This window comes from Sphaeramia orbicularis, chromosome 15 (assembly GCF_902148855.1).
Source record: "Sphaeramia orbicularis chromosome 15, fSphaOr1.1, whole genome shotgun sequence".
Lineage (NCBI taxonomy): Eukaryota > Metazoa > Chordata > Actinopteri > Kurtiformes > Apogonidae > Sphaeramia > Sphaeramia orbicularis.
In genome coordinates, this window is record NC_043971.1 from 45,647,273 (window position 1) to 45,671,233 (window position 23,961).

Sequence of the window (23,961 nt, forward strand, 5' to 3'; positions counted from 1 at the left end):
ACTAATAAGACTGTAAATTGATTTTGTTATGCTGTACTTGATGAAGATTACCATTTTACCAACTCAGTAAGCTATCACTTAGCATTAGCTCACCTCAGATCCCTTGCACTCACACAACTTCACCCCTTTGTCCGAATATGGTCACTTCAACATCTAAAAAGGCAACATGGCAATGGCCAAATCATAAACTACTGGCTTCAGAGCAACATTCAGGAAAAAAGAGGTTACAGTTCCTTTGTCCACTAATTAATCCAATAAGTCTTTATAGCTCACAGAATTACAGGAACATGAATAGAAACATATTAAATATTATAGTACAATGTAGTAGACATAGTGAAGATGGTGACCTGATGTCCATAAACAGTTCATTCTAAAGTTACAACAAACCTCATTTTCATAAGATTATAATATGATATTATACTTAGCAATATTATATATACTTAATAAATATTATATATCATTGTTATTATAAGACCCTCTTAAATCCCCCTAAATCTTCTTTCACTGGTTCACTAATTCACCCACTATCTTTCACTAACCGAAAAGTATGAATACTGGGTGTGATTTTAGTATTCAAGCATTTAATAACTGCTCTATCAAAATAAAAATCTTCTTCTATCATGCTTGTTTTCCTAGGCAGAAGAATGTTTGTGTTGTGAATGTTTGTGGAGCCATATCCCCTCCCATCCCCCCAAAACCTATGGCCTGTGCATGAACCTAATTTTTACTAAACCCTAACCTTAAAGCCAGTCATGCAGTCGTAAAACTTAATGATCAACATTATGTGAACCTTCATTTTGTCTCCTCAAGTGACTGTGTGAGCACATTTCTGTCCATTTCTGTAGGTGATGCTCACACACAGGTTTAGGCATTAAGCATTAAGACTGTAGTGCAGTATTGTCATGGGTGTTGTTGGGCCCAGCGTCCAATAGCCAATAGCACCAAGTGAGAGTATTGCACCATAATGCAGCAGCTCAAGGACATTATTGCTTTTACTGCATTTCCAGCAACACCTGTGCTTTTAATTGAAAGCACTCTCCATTAAATACAGATGATGAACAAAATAAACCGGAATACAGTTAACCCACTGTTTCTTTCGCTGCTGGAGTTGGGACAAGCTCTTAAACTAAAATGCTGCCACTTCCTCAAAAGCAACTGTCCACCTCAAATATCCAGCACAGGAAGCCTCCAAACAAATAAACAGATATAACAAATGACTGCTCAGAGAAAATTAAATGCTTAGGAGGAGTTTGATGTCAACTTCTTTGGGGGCCAAGTAGGGTGTAGAAAATCAGTGTTATTTAACTTCTTGGAATCAATGTTTCTATAGCAACACAACTCTGGCCTCACCGATATTGGGAAAGGTGTGAAAGATTCCCTGACAGCTGGTGGGCTATCATGAATTAATGTCACCACTGATTCGCTCTGAACCACCTCATTTATAAGAGCACTGTATGAACACGCATACACAAGAGGAGGAGTGGTAGACTTCTATGCACTTGTGGGATGGTTTTCAATAAATGAATTAACTTCGGACCACCCACTGTGGATTTAAGACAAGCCTGTTGACAGCTTGAATAGTAACACACAGAGCGTCACAGACACAGGCAAGTCGCCCAAATATCTTTGGCACATTGGAGCAATTAAGGTACAGAAAAACATTTGATTTAGGGTGTTAAGAATGATTTGTTTTCTTCCACCGATGGGGGGGAGGGGGGGCGATATCAGCATGCAGCGTGAGATGTGTTGGCTCTCTGCAGCAGCAAAAGCTCATCTCAAGTGTCAAAAAAATGGAAGAAGTAAGAATTTGTTTGAAATGCTATGTTTCAGTCTTTGAGTCACAGCACAAAAATGTGGCCTACGTATGCACAAATTCAACGTACTGGCACTTTTTATACTACTCTTTAAGGATTCAATATGTAAGATTTCTGCTTGCTGTGTGCTTAAGTGAATTTGTGTAATCTGTGTGAATCTGTGTGAGAGCTGTTAGCTGACGCCATTTCTAAGCTAAGTTTAGCTAGGATGACACACTGTGAAAACTAAGAGACACATAAAGAACTTGCAAATGAATATAAAGACATTCACAGAAAAAACAACCCCAGTCCTCTACGTACAAATCAGCATACACAGTTCAACTTCAGGTTGCTGTGCATCAATTGCATCCATGTGCCTCCCCCTACTCCCCCCCTACTCCCCCCCTTCTCCCCCAGTCTCTCTCTCTCTCACTCATTTTCTCCTCCTTTACCCTCTCTCTTTAACCCCAACTGGTCAAGGCAGATGGCCATCCTCCAGAAGTCAGGGTCTGCTCAAGGCTTCTTCCTGTTAAAAAGGAAGTTTTTCCTTGCCACTGTCACCAGTCACAAGTGTTTGCTCCTGAAGAATTCTTTTGGGTTTCTGTAAATTGGCTTGAGAGTCTGGTTTCAACCGGCTCTATATGTAAAGTGTCATGAGATAACTTTTGTTATGATTTGGTGCTCTACAAATAAATGTTGATTGATTGATTGATTGATTGATTGATTGATTGATTGATTGATTGATTGATTGATTGATTGATTGATTGATTGATTGATTGATTGATTGATTGACTGACTGACTGACTGACTGACTGATAGAACCATGGTGTTCCAGCCTTACGTTAAAGGTCTTCCACAGACTGAATACAACAACATAGAAGATCTGGAATGTAAGCCAAACCAACCAACTAGACTATAGCTGGCACACTTTGCACACACATCAAGGCTAAAATTGTTAAGGTCACTCATAAAACTATACAGCCACACAGTAACTATTTACTCCTTATAACAGAATCTAAACAACACACCCACCCAACCTCACACATACAACTTTTTATTGTAAGCACAACATCACAAATCACTAACAGAGAATAGAATACTCCATGGTCCCTTAAAAATATTTCCTCTAACAGAGTGATCTTTTTGGAAGACAAACCAAACTTAGCAAGTAATGAACTTTGCTTTCTCTTTCTCACTTTCACATTTTTAACCAAGTGTAACCATGCTGTTGCAGCAAAAAAAAAAAACATAAAAAATCCCATGCTGTTTTGGTTGTCCAGGGTAATATTCCAGTTTCTAAACTGCACAACATTTGGGTTACTGCAAACACACTAAATCAGGCATTTCTGTCAGAGTAACAGGCCTGTGTGAGGAATGTGAAAAATGTAGACTATGCCTCTGCCTTACACTGTCACTTTACTGTTTAAAATGTCCTACAAGTTTTTGGAATTTTTGTCATTGGGCTTTTTAGTTACAGAATCCATCTTCCTTAACTAAAAACCCCAGAGAGGACACAAAAATGGTGTCACTGAGGGACCTCTATTTTTTTGTTGTTTGTGGCCACCATACATGAGGGGATATTCAGTTACTGCAACTTCACCACCAGATGACCACCACTGAATATTCTACATTGAATGTTTAATTTCTAATCAATCAGGGAAAGGTGTTGTTTTAAACTGATGGTGTGGAATACAGAGGTTTAATTTAATTGTTTGACTGGTACTTACAATTCAATGGAAATATGCAGTCGCTCAAATGGAATCAATGATGTTCAGACCAAAGACGCAAGATTTAGACTGCAGGTGAACTGTGGACCAAACCCATGTGCATTTTAATGTTCATAATACAAAATAAAATACATAAGCTCACATAAACTCACCAAACTAGTGTCTCCCATTGCAGCTGAGAAATCTGCTTTGCTGAATCACATGACTGCCTCAAACATTAGGAGAATGTTCAGTGACTTCACCAGGCTACTTTTTACAGTGAGTGGCTACTCCATATCACTGAAGAACATTAACAATATTTTAATAAGTTTAAGATATATATTCAGTCAGTAATATAGTAATGTATGATATCTGGTCATTCTGTGTATCTTTTCTTTTTTGTTCTTTAAATCCTGTATATTCTGATGGTAATACCATACATCTGAATATATGTAGTTTTTACAGGGCATCTCTGCGCTTTAAAACCAGTGACGTCATCCACCACCGGATTGGTCATGCAACTAACTGCTAAAAATAAAAATGTCTTCACATAAACATGGGACTGGATTTGAGTCATTAGAGTTTAAAGGAAACTCTAGACACTCAACCATCCCACTTGTTTCACCCTCACTTTATACATTTCTTCTCAGACTGGGCTGTCTGTTTCTGCCCAGCCCTTGGTCTCATGCAATCTTTTTGTGCTGCGCAAACACATCCCCTCTCATGTTTCATGCACGAAGCATGTTATTTGAATTTTTGAAGATGTGATCATTTCATTCAATTTCATCAGACCCAGCTTCTGCTTAAGAACTTGGAGATAAAATTAGCACAGATATATGAGGACCCAAGGTAATGAGCGATAGTCATGTGTGGTGGTTTACCAATTAAATCGCTTGATACAGGTTTCTATTCTTGGATTAGGTGACAATAAGAACTGAACACGTGCCTTTAAAAATGCTCAGTTTCCTTGAGTGGGTAATTAAAGAATATTTATTTATGCTATTGTAGTTGCACTGGAAGGTGGACACCTTCTGTTTCCTGAGTTTGATGTAAATTTGTGCAGATACTACAGCTGCTTAATTAATCTGACATCTATTTAATTAAGCAGAAACTGATGTTGTAGAAGAGGAGAGAGTGAGCGGCTTTTTTTGAGCTTTCTTAACAGCCTTAAGCTTTTTACACACTGCATGCATAACATGCATGTGTATTTGTGATTTGTTCCCACACTTGTTCAGGAAAAGGTCAGAATCCTGTCCTGTAAGCTCCTTTTTCAGAGATAATAATGGAGTCAACATCATGTGGCGCTCATATACATATTCACTGTGAGCTCGAGTAGGTTTCACTGTCTTCTGGTGTGTTGTTTAGTCTGTGTGCAAACGTCCAAGCAAAGCGTGATTCATTTGTTAGGTGATGCTGCTTCACATGTTGTCCTTCATTTTATTATCTATTCTATTGTCCTTATTCTATTGTCATATGAAACAAGATAATAGAAATCAGTAAGTCCACCAGTGTTCAGTATACTGATGATTAGGTAATGCTTACCCAATCATCCCAACCATTACCAAATGGCTTACCTCCAGAAAAATAAATAAATAAATATATAAATAAATAAATAAATAAATAAATGAATGAATGAATGAATGAATAGACAGTCAATGTTAGGGTGAAATACAAACCACTGCATTTCAGTTTCATTTTTACAGTGGGAGGAAACAACACCACCCGTCCATCTTTTTATGCACTCTATGCAACAACATACTTAAAACTGTGGACACTGCCAACCTTCACATGATATTGGGCACAGCAGATGCAGAGACTCTATTCTGTCCTGAGGTTGAGCAGCAAATTTAAGTGAAGATCTAAACCTGAATTAACTTGGAAATGTTGTTCCAAGATTTTTGAAATGCATTCTTTTTCGTAAATAGATTTCCCAACAAGGCTACTCCCAATGTGTCTGTGATGAACAGAAATCTGCTGCAAACCGCACTCACTTCAAAAAATAAACACAACGTGCACGCACTTGAAAACCCTCGGCCTGACTTATCAGGCACACTACTGCCCCCAGTGGCCTGACCTATCAGTGCATGCCAAAGTTTTTGGACAGACAGACGGACAACCAACTGATCATAATACCCTGTGGTCAGTGTGGCAGAGGGTCAAAACTATGCAGTTAGAACTGCAAGGACAAACCAAATGTAATGAAACCTACAAAGCCAGCCTAAAAAAGGTCCAACGTGGATTTAAGTAAGCCAGTAGTTCAGATGCTTTCATCGGATAATTACTGCAGTGATTAATATATTCAGCTGCAATAAGTTCTTTAACACTAACTCATGCAGTGAGCAGCTTCTCATTTGTTAAACAACCATCAGTTTGATAGACAAACTACAGTACAAGCTTGTGTGGGGACAGTGTTATGATCTGGGGTTGCTTCAATTGGTCAGGTCTAGGCTCACCAACACTAGGTGATGGAAATAAATGTTGATATTGCATAAACCTAGTGAAATTATGCAATGGCAATATGGGCCAAAGTCAAACCTAATGGTGGTCTGGTAAAATATTAGGGTGTGGGACTTTTGTTTGTCCTGTCTACATCCTATATATCTGCTATTGTTGTTTCAGACAGACATAGACAGGTGCATGTTCATTTCACAAAGCAATGGACAAAGGCAAGATGGGACGTACAGTATCTCTATTAGTATTGACGGGCCAAGCATTTGTTAACATATTCCTGGCCAATTGTTGAATATACACTGCTGTAAGTCATTCATGCTCATGCTCATTCAGCTGTTTTTGATCTTTACCAGTTTCTTCATAATCCTAGCTATTAACCAAACAGTTTAATTCACCGACAAGGTACAAAGATTGAACTTACTGAAAGCCAAAGCCAAGATTCCCAGATTGTGATCAATAAAATCTATCTATCTATCTATCTATCTATCTATCTATCTATCTATCTATCTATCTATCTATCTATCTATCTATCTATCTATCTATCTATCTATCTATCTATCTATCTATCTATCTATCTATCTCTTTTCATTATATTCAGTGAAGTAGGCGATGTTTCACTTCAACTCAGCTGGATTCACAGATATCATCCTCTACATGTAATTATTCTATATTAACTGTACTTAACACTTAACACCATTATTTATTCTAATTATCTTTTGAAAATGTTTTTGAACTTATTACTGATATTGCTTCATTCAAAATTTGAGTGAGTATCATTATAAATGAAGGTCACCCCTCAATGATCTCAAGTGTATATAGAAACAGTGACTGATTAACTCTAAACCATTCTGTCTGTCTTCAATGCAGGTGTGGTCCATAGACTCATCTAAAACCTAACCAGTTCTTTTGCTGTTGATTGTTTTTCAGTTATATCAGTGATTAAGGATTTGTCCCATCACTCTTCATTTTCCAACCTGTGCCATTGTATTATTTATTACAAAAATGTACAAAACGGACCACAAACCTTTACCTTCCAGCTGCAGAACAGTCCACAGCCGCTGCAGTTTCTCTTCATAGGCTTCCCGTTAATTACAGACTGACTCAGACGCATTGTTGATTTACTGGAGGCCAGTCACTCACGAAGACTTATAGCCCCATCATTTCACCATGGCATGTCATCATAATTTATGATTTATGACAGTTATTAAAAGTATTGACACGAGTAAAAGTGAAATATGATCTGACAGTGAAATCAGACCAGGCAAAGTGGTCCAACTGAAAAATCTATTCATACAAGAACAAAAGACTAACACACAGCTGTGCAGTTTACATGAAATGTGTTTTAAATTTTGATGTACATATGATTCTTTTGATGACTGCTCTTTCCGTAGAGGTGAAAGTTTGCATATTTTGAGGTAATTAAGTTAATTAAACTGAGAGAAAGGCCGTCTTATCTCTTGCTTTGAGTGTAATGAGCTTAGAGGATCACTATCCTTTAAAAACCTCTTAGAGCCTCATCTGTTGTCCCTCTGTGTGAGTCCTGTAGGAATCTCAGTGCATTTGTACGAGGATGGCGCCTTTATTATGTTTGCCTGTAATGTTCAGTAAGAATGAAGACTGTTTAGATTATGAAGGAAAAAAGTAAAGAAGCGTCTGACTCATCTGGTCGGCTTGGATCATCCCACACAGCTTCAGGAGTGCACACGACAAGTTATTTCAGATTTTAATCAAATGCTTTTGTCACCATGTTGCAGATTTACTCCTCAGTATGTCAGAATATAATCATTTTTGATAACACTGTTTAGACTTTACGATTTCAGGAGGTCTTACAGGTTTTTGTGACAGTTTTAATCCAAACAGGTTTAAATCTGTGATTAAAAACCTGGATGGCTGGACATACGGCACAGACACTCAGACCTATCAAGTTAAACAAAGAACAAATAGTCTCTGTACTCACACATATGAAAGATAGAAAACAAGACATAAAACATATGGACACAGAATATGGTAAAGCTCTCAGTGTTGAGAGGGGACCGACTCATGCGACCCCACCCCCCACCTGCATCTCTCTGCCTTCAATACCAAGTCAATTAACCTAATGGAAGTGGCAATTAATTAACTCGACAAACACAATGATTAAGGAGCTGACAATCAACAGAGTGGGAGTGGTCCAAGCAGTAGCTGATTTAAAGGTAATGACTTCCTTGCATCTCTTAACTGCACACACATAGCATTCACTGATTCTGTTCACGGTACCTGTGAGATCATGACAAGCACAAGGAAAACCATTAAAATGTAACTCGTGTAACAGATTTAGGGAAATATAGTGTGAATAGCAAACCCAAAAGTGTCAAATTTATCTTTGTTTTTCACAAGCTCATCAAAATTTGTGTATAAAATCTAAATAATAAGGCTGTGACCGTATTTCATTTCACAGTTTTGCCTTGTTTATTTTAAAAAATGTTAACTAAGGAAAACAAAAATGTCTGAGGTGGCACTTCCCAAATAACAGATCCAGATTTGCAGTTTACTGACTAAACAAACAGAAAGAATGAATGCAAAATCACAAAGAACTACCTGGACATGAGGAAAGTTTAGTGTTTTTGCTCAATTATTCCAAGATTTGCCACGTTTTCAAATGAATATTTGTAGCTGCTTTAACAACAGGTTTCAATTAAATATACTTCAGTAGGGCAGCATGTGCCTCAGAAAAGAAGTGCAAGAGGTACAGAGTTGCATTAAAAGGAAAAATTTAACTTATGGTACCTTTGGTGAATGCATTTACTTTCCACCACTGTGTGCGTTCAACTTAGAAGGGCTAGACAGTGCACACAAGGAGCACCTTAATTTTGTTTTTTTTTTCTAAAAACTTGCATACTTTAAAAATCCTCATAAATCAAAAGATGCAAATAGGCCTTACCGTGTTTCTTTGGCCGTTTGTTCCTATTGGTCCTCTGAAAACCCCTTTGATGCTCCTCAGCTGTCCGTCACGCAGGTGGGTGGAACTGATTACAATGTAGTAGCAAGCCATTGGATAGGCTGGGCTCTCATCTGCTTCAAAAGTCTATCTATCTGAACTTTGAGAACAAAAAAAACTCATGGAAACTGCTTCTCTGCTCTCTGTCCTCCTCAGCTCAGTCCACCTCTTCTCATTACGTCTGTTTTAAGAAGCAGTGGAGGGGCAGAAGAAAAAAAAAATTTAGTAGAGGAAGGGGAAGGGCGCAGTTTCCCCCGCTGCTCTGATTTATTCTGTCTCTTCTATAAGTTCGACTTTGACTCCGCTGCCTCTCCTCATCCCTCCCCCATGCTCATCTTTGTCTCTGCTGCTTTTTAAATATTTCACTTCCTTCTCCCCTTTTCCCTTTATCTCCTTGTCTTTCTCTAAATGATCTTTTTTTTCCCACTCTTCTCTTTCTCTAAACTTGCCACCCTCCAGATGCCTCCTGCAGGAAGTATCTGTCTCCTTTTAAATATTTCTCTTAGTCTTTCTTTCTCCAGATGTTTTGCTCCCATCTTTCATTCATCAATCTTTCCTTGTGATTGACTCCCTCCCTCGCACTCTCTTTCTCTCCTCCTCCACCTCCTCTCTCTTGCTGAGTCTGAATTTCTTGCCGAAATCTCAGCCGCTCATTGATCAGTCTTGCAGTTGGTCTAACTATCTCCCGTCCGCTGCCTTCCCTCTCTCTTCACTTCACAATCTCACTAACCCCCTCTTGTTTCCCTCCCTCTTTGTCTCTGTATCTCTCTAAGTAGAGGGGAGGGATACTTTTTTCCCCTCCTCCTCTTACTATCTCCCCATCTCCTGCCTGTGTAGCCCTTCGTCTCACTTTGCTCTCTCCCTCAGTCTCTCCTTGTTAGTGTGGAGAAGAAGTACTCAGTCTTCTCCTCCCTCTGTCTTTCTCTGCTGTCAGAGCAGGCGTGCAGCTTCCTCTCAGATGCTCCTCTCCTCTCCTCTGCTGCGCTGCATGTGTTCGCTTTCTCCCTCTCCCTCTATCCTCCCTCTCTCTTGCTGATCTCTTGCTCTGTGGCCAGCAGAGTGGTTTGCTCCTCAGTTACCCGCGGTTACCATCTGCCCTTTTAACGCATGGAGTGCTGACGCTTGCTCTCTCCACCCCTCTCCATCCATCCCTCCCTGCCCTCCCCCTCCATCTCCCTCTCCTCTCTCTCTCTCTTTCTCTTGCTGTCTTTCTTCTCTCTTTAATCATCTCCTTCTCTCCCTCCTTCTCTTTTTCTCTCAACCCAAAGGAGACAAGCTCCACCTACTGGAAAGCAAGAAACATACAGAGAGGAGAGACGAAAGAATAAAGGTGAAAAGAGGGAGAAGCAGCAGGAGATTTTCTTTTAATTCCACTCTTGAAGTCTACAGCTGGTATGCCTGAGACTGCACTTCCTGGAAACATATGACAACATATGATCAGATAATACCATGGCCAGGTAGTTATCTGGGGTTCAATGTATTGCCTGAGGGCACTTCAGTACAAGTGTGTTTCAAATGTGTCAGTTTTGACCAAGGTTCTTTCCGTGATCTTTTTAGAAAAATAGGACACATATTATACACTACAGAGAAGATGTGAAAGCAGCTGTAAATTTCTTTATTTTCTTATTTTTGGCCATATCCATCTAAGATTTTTGCTGCCAGAAATATCTGTCACAGGCTGGCACAGTGCAAGAATGCAGCTAATAAGTAATTTGCAGCAGTTTCTGTGTTTTAACTAAAATTATTCAATCATTACTTTTACTACAGTACTAAAGAAATAGATTCAAAATATTATAAACACATTTTTTAACAAATAATGTCTAATAAACTATATGGTGCTAATCAAATAAAGGTCCAGCTATTTTCTTTATTCTTTGAAGTTAGGTATTGGTTTACTCCAGAATTGTTTAGGGTCGAGAAAATGTCACCTCAGTCTTTCTAATCAGACTCACTATCATGTTAGCTGCATTCATCTCCCTAACTACATTAACTGATTGACTGCTTGTTTGGACATGGACTGACCAAAATAGCATTTATTTGTCTATGTTTTTTTCTTTGCATTATGAATTTAACTAATATGTGATGAGTGGTAAAACCAAAGATAATAATTTACATAAATACAGGGGTTGGACAAAATAATGGAAACACCTTAAAAAATCAACAAAATATAATTTAATATGGTGTAGGTCCGCCTTTTGCGGCAATTACAGCCTCAGTTCTCCGAGGTATTGATTCATACAACTTGTGAATTGTTTCCAAAGGAATTTTAAGCCATTCTTCAGTTAGAATACCCTCCAACTCTTTTAGAGACGATGGCGATGGAAATCGACGTCTTACTTGAATCTCTAAAACTGACCATAAATGCTTAATAATGTTGAGGTCTGGGGACTGTGCCGGCCATACGAGATGCTCAACTTCATTAGAATGTTCCTCATGCCATTCTTTAACAATTCTAGCTGTATGGATTGGGGCATTTTCATCTTGAGGTGAAGGTGTTTCCATTATTTTGTCCAACCCCTGTAGTTCTTTTTGTTGTTGTTGTTGTTATTCAAACAAACAAGGAAAAATGGTTAGAGCTGAGAGGAGCTTGAGCTAAAGATAACATACTAAAGATAATATACTGACCACACTGTCACATTAAATGTCACCATTTTATAAGAGCTACTTGAAAAAAAAAAATTATAACACACAATATTGTGACTGATAATAGTAATGTCAGAGAGCACCAAGTAAATTTTCACTTGGTGGCTGAATCAGAAGGCTAGATAGCAGATCATGTAAAACAATATGAATCCATGCTAATATTAACTAAGTTTGTTGCTCACTTTTTTTTTTTTTTGGTGAAATAAGTGTCATGTCCACTCATTCACCTTTTCTTGTCACTCCTCACTCACCTCACCTGCCACTCAGCTTCATCAGAAACATGTCCTTAATCACCATACACTATTTAAAGGTACTGTGTGTAAGAATTATGCTCCAAGTAATCATAAAATGGCCCTGGTTGCCTTCAGACATTAAGAAATCATGTTCATTTCAAATACTGATATCACTGACAGTAGTAGTCCAGCCAAAATATTCGCATTTGAAAAGCTTAGTGTCAGCCCCTAAATAATGTTTATGTTGTCATTTTGTGTTTTGTTCTGATGCTCCACCGATCATCTATCTCCCAATCACAGGTCAGCAGCGTTTCAGCGTCTAGGTTGCCATTTCCCACTGGGCTGCAACTGGAACATTTCTGATCACAAATGTCTGAGATTACTAAACCTAAAAGGCCTCTTATTATTCCCAAATACATTGTGACAAAGTGAGAAACAAAACAGGGATATGTATAAGACATACTTTTGTAACATGGAGACAGCTGAAAGCGAAGAAGAATTTGAAGACCAACACCGGCTCTCCCGTGGTCTTCCCCAGCTCTCAGTGGCTCTTACCGGGTCATGAGACTGTGGGCCAGGGCTGCGATGTCTTCTCCTGGGCCGAGCTGCGGTCTCTTCTCCTGGGCCAAGCCAGTGTGTTTTCTCCTGGGCCAGGCCCAGGTGAGGAGACAATGGTCCAGCCCCAGGAGAAAACACTGTGGTCCGGTCCCAGGAGAAGAGACCATGACCCAGGTGAAAAGACAGGACCTGGTGTGAGTACTAGTGTAGGACTTGTCACTTGCCATGGTAGCTTATTGTAGTAGACACTCATGCTGGATCTGGCAACCCCTAGTCTGGGGGGAGGGGATACCACACTCTACAGTATTTTGAAATTGATTGCAGTTCCAGTTTTGGCCACAATCCTACATACAACTCCTTTAAGTTCACTCTCCCCTGCTCTCTTTGTCAGTTTGTTTTCCATGTCATCTCCGGCACTTTTCATCAGCGCCTTCCCTCGCCTTATTCCTGTTCAGCCCGGTACAAGCCAGCAACCTTCTTCTGTTGCTATGTTCTCTTTTGTATTTTTGCATGTCTCTACATGTTACCTTTGTTTGTTGGCAATCTCTTTGTTGCTACTTAATTGTTTACCTTTGCGTGTCTCACCCCGTGCCCTGTTTGTTGTGCCTTATTCTAAAGCTCAATAAAGAACCTTTTTTGTTACACTATCAAGTCCGCTTGTGGGTCCTTATTCTATGTGACAATAAAGTCCCATGGGGCACAACCAGAAGGGCCAGGACTTTGGCTCTCTCTGTAAATGAAGATATGTAACAATAAGCCCAGAAAGTAAGAAAGTTGGAAAAACCATTGGAGACAGAATTTTTTAGGCTAGTATCTGGCAGACAAGTATGGTATCACACTTTAAGATATGCTGACTTCAATTTCAAGCCACAGAAGTGATGCATACATGGCCATGTAATTAACCAGAATATGTCTGGTCTTCACCTGCTACTGCAGGAACTTTCTGGTTCTTTTGGTTTATCACTAAAGACCCCGTCACCAGCTAGTTCTTGGCTTAACAGTGCTGAGTGCAGAGTGTAGAGCTGGTTTTGGAGCTTTGTGGTTGAAACAGGTGCTTTTTTGGCTGACAGAATCAAAATTATGGGCCAGACAGTTCATTAACAGCTGTGTTCCTGTTTAATTGTAAAGCAAATTTGAAGCAAACTTTTGATATGTCACACAGAAGAGAAAATCTAATTAGGCATATTTCCATCAACTGGTAAGAAGCAAATTAAACTAGGCTGCATAATGTGGTGCTATAGGCTACGTTAAGTGGCTTTAATAAACAGAGTAGAGCATTCTATGTTTGTGATCTTCATGGATGAGAAGAATGAATAATTTCCATTATAGCTGTTGTCACTATGAGGCATGTTTTCAATTCTGAAAGCATGGTAAATAACTGATCAGTCACATGAGTTAAATCTTCATTACAGAATATTTCCTATTAACCACATCTGTTCAGAAATGCCTCATAATATTAGCTCTAAATCAATACAGTCAGCAATTCAATAATCTGCAACACAGTTATATTTTTTTGGGTGTGAATCATTGCAAACAGTAACAATCCAAAAGTACAGGGCAGTGCTTTATTACCTCCCTTTGACAAACACACAATGAATATTACTAAGAATATTGTCAGTAACCAATGTAACAGGTAGTGTGATTAGAACCATGTTTCTTTAGTGCTTGAATGTAGTAGAAGAGGCCATTTGGCTCCGACCAGGGGCAGACTGACCACCGGGAGTACCAGGAGTTTTCCCAGTGGGCTGCTGGGTCAGTGGGCTAGTGTGGCCGATGAGAGGAAAAAAAAAAACTGTTGTTGCTACAGACTATTCAATAGGTGGCCCATGGGCCAGAACTGGCCCATCAATCAAACTCGACCAGCCCACAGCCCCTCTACCTACAAATAGTAAATAAATAGTTTAACAGCTGTTAAACGAGATGTCTTCAACATGTCGCTTGTGAGCTACAAGTAGCTCATGAGGCCCTTTCCAGTAGCTCGCCAAGGGGTCAACAATAAGCAACACAAAGTTGATTCCTCACCTGTTAAAACAGGTCTTTCCACTCAATCAAAATTACAAGTGTCCCGCCCCCCTCCCGAGATCAAACGGTCAGCTAGCTGTCAATCAAACTTTTGCACTGGTTTGCTGTCTGTCATTGGTAGAGGGTCAGGGCCCAGGGAGAGCAGGATAAGCCAGATACCAGGTGCCAGGCAGGTAGTGGGTTTAGCCCTGCAATAATGTTGGTAGAGTCCAGTCATGCCATTAAGAGGCCAAAGTAATTATTTTCACGAACAATGGGACACGAACCTATATGTCACAAATGTGAAAGACAAGGGTGTGTCTGATCTGTGGCACGAGCCTGGCCATAAGTAAAAGGTGCCACACCATCAGGTGTGCTTTCAATTTCACCAAAGTTCACAGCAACTTTTCTTTCTTTTTTTTTTTTTTGGAATCAGCCTCCGTAAAGACAAGGTAAAAGAGCTGAAAACTACGCTCTAAAAACAACAGTCCATGTTCACTAAATCCACCAAGAAGCCGCACTTCAACAGAGGCATCATTTAAAGTGGTTCACACCCTGGACAAGCACAAACAGCCCTTCACTGATGGAGGTAGAATTAAAGAGGCTATGACCATGGTGGTGAAATCATTATTCTGACCAGTACCATAAACATAAGACGGAGATTCTGTCCACCATTGCTGATGTCCAGCTTGATGTGTGCACTATTTGCACATGCGCTTCAACAGCTGGAGTCAGACCTGAACAGGTGGCTCTGAGTTTCACTCCAGTATGATGACTCTGTAGAAGTGATAGGAGGATGCTAAATTTGTGTGCACAAAGTTGTTCTGTTTTTAATTGATATATTTTGAATGCTTATGTGAATTTAGAAAAGGTCATATAATTCTGAAATTCAGCTTGTACATGCTGGTCAAGTTTTATTGAGTGAGTGAGAACATTCCTTTTCACAATTTTGAAGTATTAAAAATGCACATGCAGGTGTGTATTATTATTACTATTATTTTTTGGAATTAACAAGTTATATAAAAATGTGCAGGATTGTTCCATTTCATAAATTTTGAAATACTATTAAAATATTTAGGAATACAATATGCAAATGCTTGTATTTATTTCTTTTCTACTTTTAATTTTCTTAATAAAAATACGTGTCATCCAAGTATCTACAGTAATCCTACAGGGCTCCAGCCCACAGTCCATAGCACTGTGATAATTTGGCCGATGGGAAAATGTATCTGAGTAGCCCTGGCCTAGAGTTTGTGTGTCAAACATACACTGTGATAATTTTGTTGTGGGCTGATTTGCATTATATAAACTTAAATAATATCAATGTTTTATGGGGCATGACATTTTTTTGGCTGATGGCTACCACCCCATCCACACCCCCCAGAAAGTGGGCCTGTCAAGTACAAATTCCCAGGCTGCCTTTTTGCCCCACTCTGCCCATGGCTCCGACATAGGGCCTTTTTATGTGGACAGAGGCACACAGCTGCAGATAAGCCCAGTTTGCAGGGTTCTGCCTGTCCACAGCAGATTGAACAACATAAAAGAGAGTCCATGGTAGAGAAAGTGTGAACTGGGTTCATCGACATTATTATCTACAGATTTGGACGTCAACACAAGTTGGGCTAATATGTAAACTATTTTGTTAGCTTGCCTTTTGTAAAAACCTGGCCTGAGATTTGCCCCCTCCTCTCCTCTGTGACAAACATGAGGAGACAAGAGGAAGATTGGTACTAATATCCACGTGTCAATGCTGTTCCTAAACCTTATTCAGTATTTTCATGTCATGAATATCTACTATACAGCCATTTCAGAACTGTTTTCGATAAGATATTTTTGAGTGTGTAGAGTGGCTTAGAAAAAAACTGTGTTGTTGAAGCTCTCGAAGCAGGATTGATAATATTTAAGATTAATATCCCCTGAATTCTGAGCATTTTTGTCATGTTTTTAAATGTTTTTTGTTTTGTTTTGTTTTTTTAATCTTGTGCCATAAGAGATACAATTCTCTATCCCACCTCTTAGTGGCCTCATAGTAAGTGATGGAGAGTCTTGTGTGACACCTTTTTAAATCCTGTACCTGTTTTTCTATAAAGGATTTTTTAGCTTATGTGATGACTTTGCAGTTTGCTGTTTTGATTTCCAAAACTTGGTAGTTAAGAAATGAGCAACTGTGAGCATTATTTACATGTATATTTAAATGGAGATGACAAACTAAACACTGCAACTTTGCACTGACTCAGTGTCATGGTTTCGCAAATCCCACATAGAACTAAATAAAACATAGAATCATAACAGGGCAAAGAACAACTTAGTATGGTAAAGTGAGCATAGGAATTTCAGTCACTGTCATAATTTTTTGATGTGTAAACCTTTACCCACACTCAGGACTCAAACTGTCCATCTTTGGCTGAATGACACCTGAACCCTTCAAAGTCTGACGTGTCTTTACAGCAGCACCAGTTCTACAGGTTAAAGTGAACGAAGTGAAAATGTTTAGTGCTGACAGACACTGATGAATCACTATAAACAGATTGGAAATGCGTGATTTAAAAACAGTAATACTAATGATATAATCTAAATATCACATCTTATCATGTCATATGTAATAATAGATACATTCTAACTGTGGAAAACACTGAAGGCATTATCCACATTTTGCCATGCTACTTTGTACCATCTGTATGTTTTTCACTTCACTATTTTCCTGATTAATTTATTATAACCACTCAGTCTTCTCTGTCAGATTAGTAAAGACTGGACTTGGTTGCTGGTGCTGAAGACTACTCTCTGACACCTGTATGTTGTAATTGACAGGATGCATTGCTTTGTTAATATTAAACCTTAGATTGAGAAACACCATCTCAAGTGAATGTAAAAACCTTTTTGCAGATCTTAGGAAATGTTTTCAGGAAAAGAAAATTCTCATTAATTTTTGCCAATGCAATACTGGAAAATAAAAATTTATATTGATTTCATAGGTATGCATGCAGCTCAAAAAGCACATAACATATATGCAGATAAGAAAAGCCAATCATCCAATTGTAAATTAGGTTTAAAAATAAATAAATAAATAAATAAATAAATAAATAAATAAATAAATAAATAATAAAGCATTGACATCACAAAATTGGTTTTCAGAGTTTCATCCCTCTATCTCACAAAGGAAAAAGTTAACAAAATAAAGTATGTAATAATAATAATAATAATAATAATAATAATAATAATAATAATAATAATAATAATAACAATAATAATAATAATAATAATAATAATAATAATAATAATAATAATCTTGATATCTCACAACAGATCAATTTTTAATTATGAGATGTTTCAATATGCACATAGAAATGCTGCTGAAAGTTGTTTTTAAGATTGGGCTGCATTTGTAAATAAGAATCTATTCTTAATTGCTTGCCTGGGTAAATAAAGGTTAAATAAAAATAAAATAAAATCGGTGGAGCAGCATAGGTTTATCATTACAACCAACTCCTTTCACATTATCATACTGTCATGTGATACTGATCAATATCATTTATATTCTTTAAAACATTTATAATGAACAGCCGCTTAAAAGACCTACAGCTGGGATGTTTTCATCACCAACTGATGGATTTATCTTCACATTTATCTGTGCACATTGTAGCTATTGGTAAGTGTAGGTAACACAAGGACCTATTTCATTATAGAATACATTTTTGGTGGGCACAAAAAGGTCAAAGTTGAACCACAATCTAAATATCACAAATGACAAATTTGCCTCAAGGGGCTTTACAATCTGTACAAAATACAACTCTCTGTGTCCTTTGACCCACGGTTTGAGTAAAGAACATATTTGGAACCAGTCCTGCAAAAGCAAAGATTTCACAGTTCAGCTGTAATTTGAACAATTTGCTAAAACTGGTGAGTTGATGATTGTAACCCATCTGATTGGATTTTTTCACTAATGGATTCTGCTTCACTAATATTTTTGGATATCCAGGTGTCTGCATTGAAGCCAGAGAGGAAGTTTGCTGAAAACATCAATCACTATATTTAAAACCACAAGCAAAGAGAGAAGCTTTTGTTGGACGTTTCAGTCAAAGTCTCAAAACATCAAGAGAAAACGGCCAATCTTAAAGGAGACCAGACAGGGATCATTTGAAAGATCTGAAGATGTATAGATGGTAAATGGGCAGGAGTGGCCCAAGATAAAATACCAACATGTGCTGCTTTAAAAATACATAAAAGAATATCAAAATCAGTTCTCAATGGGAGGCCAGTGGAGGAGGAGAGGCAATACTGAGTCTCTGCTTGATGCCGATGAGAAGCTGGGCAGGCAGACAAGACTTAGCTGACTCACACTGAGAATGAAAAAAAAATCAAGATGGCAAGAATTAAAGACAAATAAAACTCCTGGATGAGATGCATGTTGTCACGTTTACCTTAAATTGAAGACAAAAATGTTTCACTATTTCAATGAATTTGCAGTTTTTCCCATTCTACTGCAAGTAAAATATATTATTTCATCTAGTTTTATAACAGTGCTTCTGAATTTATTTGTTCTTTTCTGCTTCTTCTTAATCTTATCGCACACAAAAAAATCTCTTTTTTCTGTTTTATCACAAATATAATATTCATCATTTTTACCTGGATCAGTCAGTATTTTTACTTGATTTTTTTTTTTTTTTGTAATTTGAGATATTTTACCGTAATGAGAACCTAATAGCTCAAATTTTCCATTATTTCCATTCATTTTCTTTTTAAAATCCCATGATCTTCAGTACAGCTTAGTCGTCAGGTATTTTCAAGTGTTAGAGTCAAACCGGCCTCAATTTTAGAGAGCTACAAAAAAGTCTTAAACACTATGTGAAGTATATTATATTTTCCTCCCTCAAATTTAAGGGGAAAACAGCTTATGTGAAGCAATGAAGATGAGTTATGGATTTGTTTCTTCTATAAAAAAAAATTAATTAGGGGCCAGTTTGTAAAAAAAGAAAAAAAACAGCTTTAAACTACACTTGCAGTTTACTTACTATATGACCCACAGTTACCTTTTGTTTTTTAACAACATCAAGCAGTGTTTTTTTAGACATGAGATTTTTATGATACCCATTAAATCTGTTTGTTTTCTGCAAGATGCTACCAAAATCTCGCCAAGTGCTAAGGTCAGCTGTTGATGGATGGAGTCCACTCAGTCAACTTGCCAACCAGCAAGCCAGTATTAGAAGAAATTACATCCCTCTTAGCCATCTCAGCTGCTTGTGTGGCTTGTGGTCTCTGGGGCTGATAAAACTCAAGTCATGTCCTGTTGCAGACCATCACATTCATGAAAGAAAACCAGATAAAATTAATGGGCAAGACCAAAATGATGCTGCACAAATCTCTAAAAAAGATGCACCTCACCACAAGGCTTGTGAGGCTGCAAACATTGTCAAGAATGTACACACACCCCTACTTGGCCCGGCCTGCTTTTTGTCACATAAGCCTGTTGCATTGCCACCACAGTCCAATGAGAAAGCCTTGCTTTACTGACAGGTTGCACTGGGCACTGATGCTTGAGGCAGGCCAGACTCCGGGCAGGCGGTGACCAGGCTGTGGTGATCAAGGAGGATCACAAGGCAGCTAGTTCCACAGCTACATGCAGAAGGTGTCACACCACAGCACGAGTTGAGTTTTCATGAGTGACTAACTAAAATGAAGCAATACCTGTGAGCCAGTAGGCAACTTAAGCTCTGCTACATCCACTGCTGCCATGCCTTTCTCCACATCCTTCAATTTTGTGGCCTATTTAAACTGCAAGAACTTTTCCAGTTCTTCCTATGATATTCTGACAATGCTTTGCATCGCTGCTGCTGCTGGTTTATCATGAGTACCGTGCATAATCTGCTTTCAACTGTAGTTTAAAAATGTTTTCGGTCATTTAGGGCAAGTGAGTAGTAACATGATGTCATGAGTTTCCTCATTGGGTTGCAGAAATCTGCGGCCGAGGGCTCTCATTTACCATAACAGACTCTTGTTATAAATGGCAAGTAAGCAGCAGACCCCCCTCAATGCAAGAGGTAGGAGAGCCTCTGGGCACAAAAAAAATCATGCCCAAGCACCACCCACAGAAGTAAATGTCACATCCCGAAAAGAACCAAGCTTCCTCAGACCATACTCAGAAACACAAGCTCAGTAGGTAATACCAATGAGATACATTCTTGTGGCTGGATAGTTGAGTGGTTAATTTCACTGACTTCTACGTGGTAGACTTTGTGTCCTGACAGGAGAAATAATGACCGCATAATCCATTGATTAACTTCTGTTTTTAATACCATGTGATCTACCTGCACTACCTTCACCCCTGGTCTAAATACATTGACCATACTGTCAGTGGAAAAGACACTTGTCAGGGACATGCCTGACTTTAACAATAGTTGTGGAAAAATATGCATGTTTGAAGGATAGACTGATGAACTTTACATACATAAAAAGTAATGACTAATAACATATTCTATGTATTTTTATTTAAATTTAAAGTAATATTTTAAAATAGTCCATGTGCTTTGGTGTATTTCAGTGGTGATGTGTGGTTATACTGCATCTGAAAACTGACTTGCATACTGCGCCCCACCAAAAAATAATTTCACCTGTCGCCACTGCCTATAAGTTACCTGTAAGTATACCTGTCTGGGGGGGGGTAGTGATCCTGGAGTCCATACACCAAACTCTGAATGCATCATGCTAATGTAAAAAAATATTTTTTACAAGTTGATTGAATGAATTATACTGGCATATCCCACATGTCAGAAAATACTCAATTTGCAAAAAGACCAAATTTGGAATTTCCAAGTGGAATATGCTGTTTACATGACATGGAATTTTGTCAAATACAGAATTATGGTGTAGTATTACTTTGGATGTAAACATACTCCATAACATCTCTTTAGAAGTGAAGCCAAAACACCTCCATCTTTCCCAGTGGCTGGCTGCACTATAGGTCATAAATACTGACCTAAATTTTTCCCAAAAGTCATTTGGTCTTTTTAGGTATATTTCATGACACTGAAATGTGTCCGAATCATTATCTCTCTGACTAATTTGTTTTGAAATAAAAGAATTGATGATATAAAAAAAAGATGATTGACAGCCATAATTACCTAATATGGTCCAGCAACAAGCAAAATGGCAGCTCCCACGACCGCCAGATTGTGGCCTCATTATTACACAGCCGGAGTCAATGGTGTCACAGTGTCAATATTTATATTTATTCTGAGAGTGTTTCTCTGAGTCAAGGAATGACCTTTAATGGCTATGCTATGTCACATTTTTGCTGAAGGATTATTCCAATGTCCAAAATCCTACCTTTCTCCCGGTGTGAACAATAACATCTCTATATAACTGTCAAGTGAATTTGAAGCTTAATTTGCTACGTTGCAAAAAAGAAAGACCAAGGATAACGTGAATTAGTTGTTTCCATCAACAGGAATGCAGTGAATACATTAGATTGTATTTTGTGTCTGTAGGTGACAATATACACCACATTAAGTGTGAAGCACTTTGTTAGTACAGTGTATCATCAAATTTACCCTTTCAAACAAAACAATCAGACTAAAAAAAATCACAAACATCAGGCTGTCAAATTAACTGCAGTTGTTTTATAATTTTCCCATGGTGGATCAGGGTGGTGTACTGTAGTTTACATTATACTTTGCTTTGGAAATTGCTATGCAGGAAACATAGCTGCAACCATTTGGAATTTTTTTCCACGGTTGTATTATATCTCTTGAATTGTCCAAATTGTCCAAGGTCAGAACTGTCTCAATTTAGTCTGAACCGTGCATTAACAAATGGTGAACTCCTGTAAATTCCCTGATTGGGATCAACTAAGCCCTATCTATCTATCTATCTATCTATCTATCTATCTATCTATCTATCTATCTATCTATCTATCTATCTATCTATCTATCTATCTATCTATCTATCTATCTATAAAACATACTGTAACAACATTCTCATTAATGATATAGACCATGGTGTATTGCAGTAGTCAATATTTTCAGTTGATTTAAAGATCATGGCAGAGAAGAGTAGTGTTGAAGTGTCTCACCTAACCATGTCTCTATCAAGATAAATTAATTTTAGGATGAACATGGAGTACGCTGTTAATATTCCCATGCACAGAGATGAAAATGAAACTAATGACACAAAATTTACAATATATACCCATGTGAATATATACAGACCCTGAACCAGCAGAAACCCCAAAAGATGAGTATAAACATCACTAACTTATAGACCAGTAGCACTTATAGTCTTTTGTAAAAACCTCAATGTTATCTCCACAGACAAATCTGACTTCAGATATTCATTCAGCAAGTGAGTTATTAAGCCAAAGTGCTCTATGCGTGTCTGTGTGATTATTTCAATGAGATAAACTGCTTCGTTCTTACTTTGACTCCACTCAGATTCTCTGTCACCTCTTACTCCAAACATCCATTTATTAACAGGGTGAAAAATAAATTCAGGACTGATAACCTGGCAGGCAAGAAGTCAACAATTACAGAACATAATACAGCCATGAGATGAAGCGGAGCATCAAAACAATGCACACAGGTACAAGTGAAAGTTAATTACCACGGTAATAGGGACAATCTGTAGGTGTCTGTACTTTGCCTGTGCAAAAGTATGAGGACCTCAATAGTGAAATGTAATCATTTAACTCTATTTAATCATTTAATTTCCATCCATCCATCCATTATCCACCGCTTATCCGGGGCCGGGTCGCGGGGGTAACAGTCTAACCAGGGATGCCCAGACTTCCCTCTCCCCAGACACCTCCTCCAGCTCTTCCAGGGGGACTCCGAGGCCTTCCCAGGCCAGTCGAGAGACATAGTCTCTCCAACGTGTCCTGGGTCTTCCCCGAGGTCTCCTCCCGGTGGGACATGCCTGGAACACCTCCCCAGGGAGGCGTCCAGGAGGCATCCGAAACAGATGCCCGAGCCATCATTTAATTTTAGTTATCTAATTTAGTTATATCACAACATTGTGTAAACAACAGGCAGGTTGTAAACATGTTATTGTCCCTCAGCTAATCTTTTCATTCATTCATTCATTTTCTGAACCCGCTTTATCCTTACTAGGGTCACGGGGGTCGCTTGGAGCCTATCCCAGCTACATAGGGGTGAAGGTGGGGTACACCCTGGACATTTCGCCAGTTCATCGCAGGGCCTAATCTTTTCAAATAATTGTAATTTTAAAAAATAGTAATGCACAACAATTAACATGAGGATTGATGATGTTACCTTCCACACCCCTGTGCATCATGCTGAAGTAGGACTCTGTGGGAAACACTAGTGTAACCATATACCTTTATAAGCATCACTACATCTACAAATAAGTAATGTAGAAGAAGTTGAGTTCAGCATCAAAATGCCATACCTTTATTTCTATTGTATTCTTCTTTTCTTTTACTCTGAATACAATGTAATAATAATAATAATAATAATAATAAGAAGAAGAAGAAGAAGAAGAAGAAGAAGAATTTGCTGAGAGTGGACATGTTGACAATACATTTTGTTTATAGTTTACTACCTGCCCTTTTACCTTTACCTAAAGCCAATGTGCAAGTATCCTGAAAT

The 23,961-nt window shown here is 38.3% G+C and overlaps 1 protein-coding gene across 1 annotated transcript in view; it reads right to left on the reverse strand.

Annotated features, from left to right (window-relative positions):
• Positions 1-10,001, reverse strand: part of LOC115434134 (uncharacterized) — a 93,989-nt gene extending 83,988 nt beyond the window's left edge. The window contains exon 1 of the mRNA XM_030155879.1: positions 8,871-10,001. Coding sequence (XP_030011739.1) covers positions 8,871-8,981 — 111 coding nt within the window. The 5' untranslated portion in view covers positions 8,982-10,001. The remainder of the gene's footprint in view (positions 1-8,870) is intronic.
• Between the last annotated feature and the right edge of the window lie 13,960 nt (positions 10,002-23,961).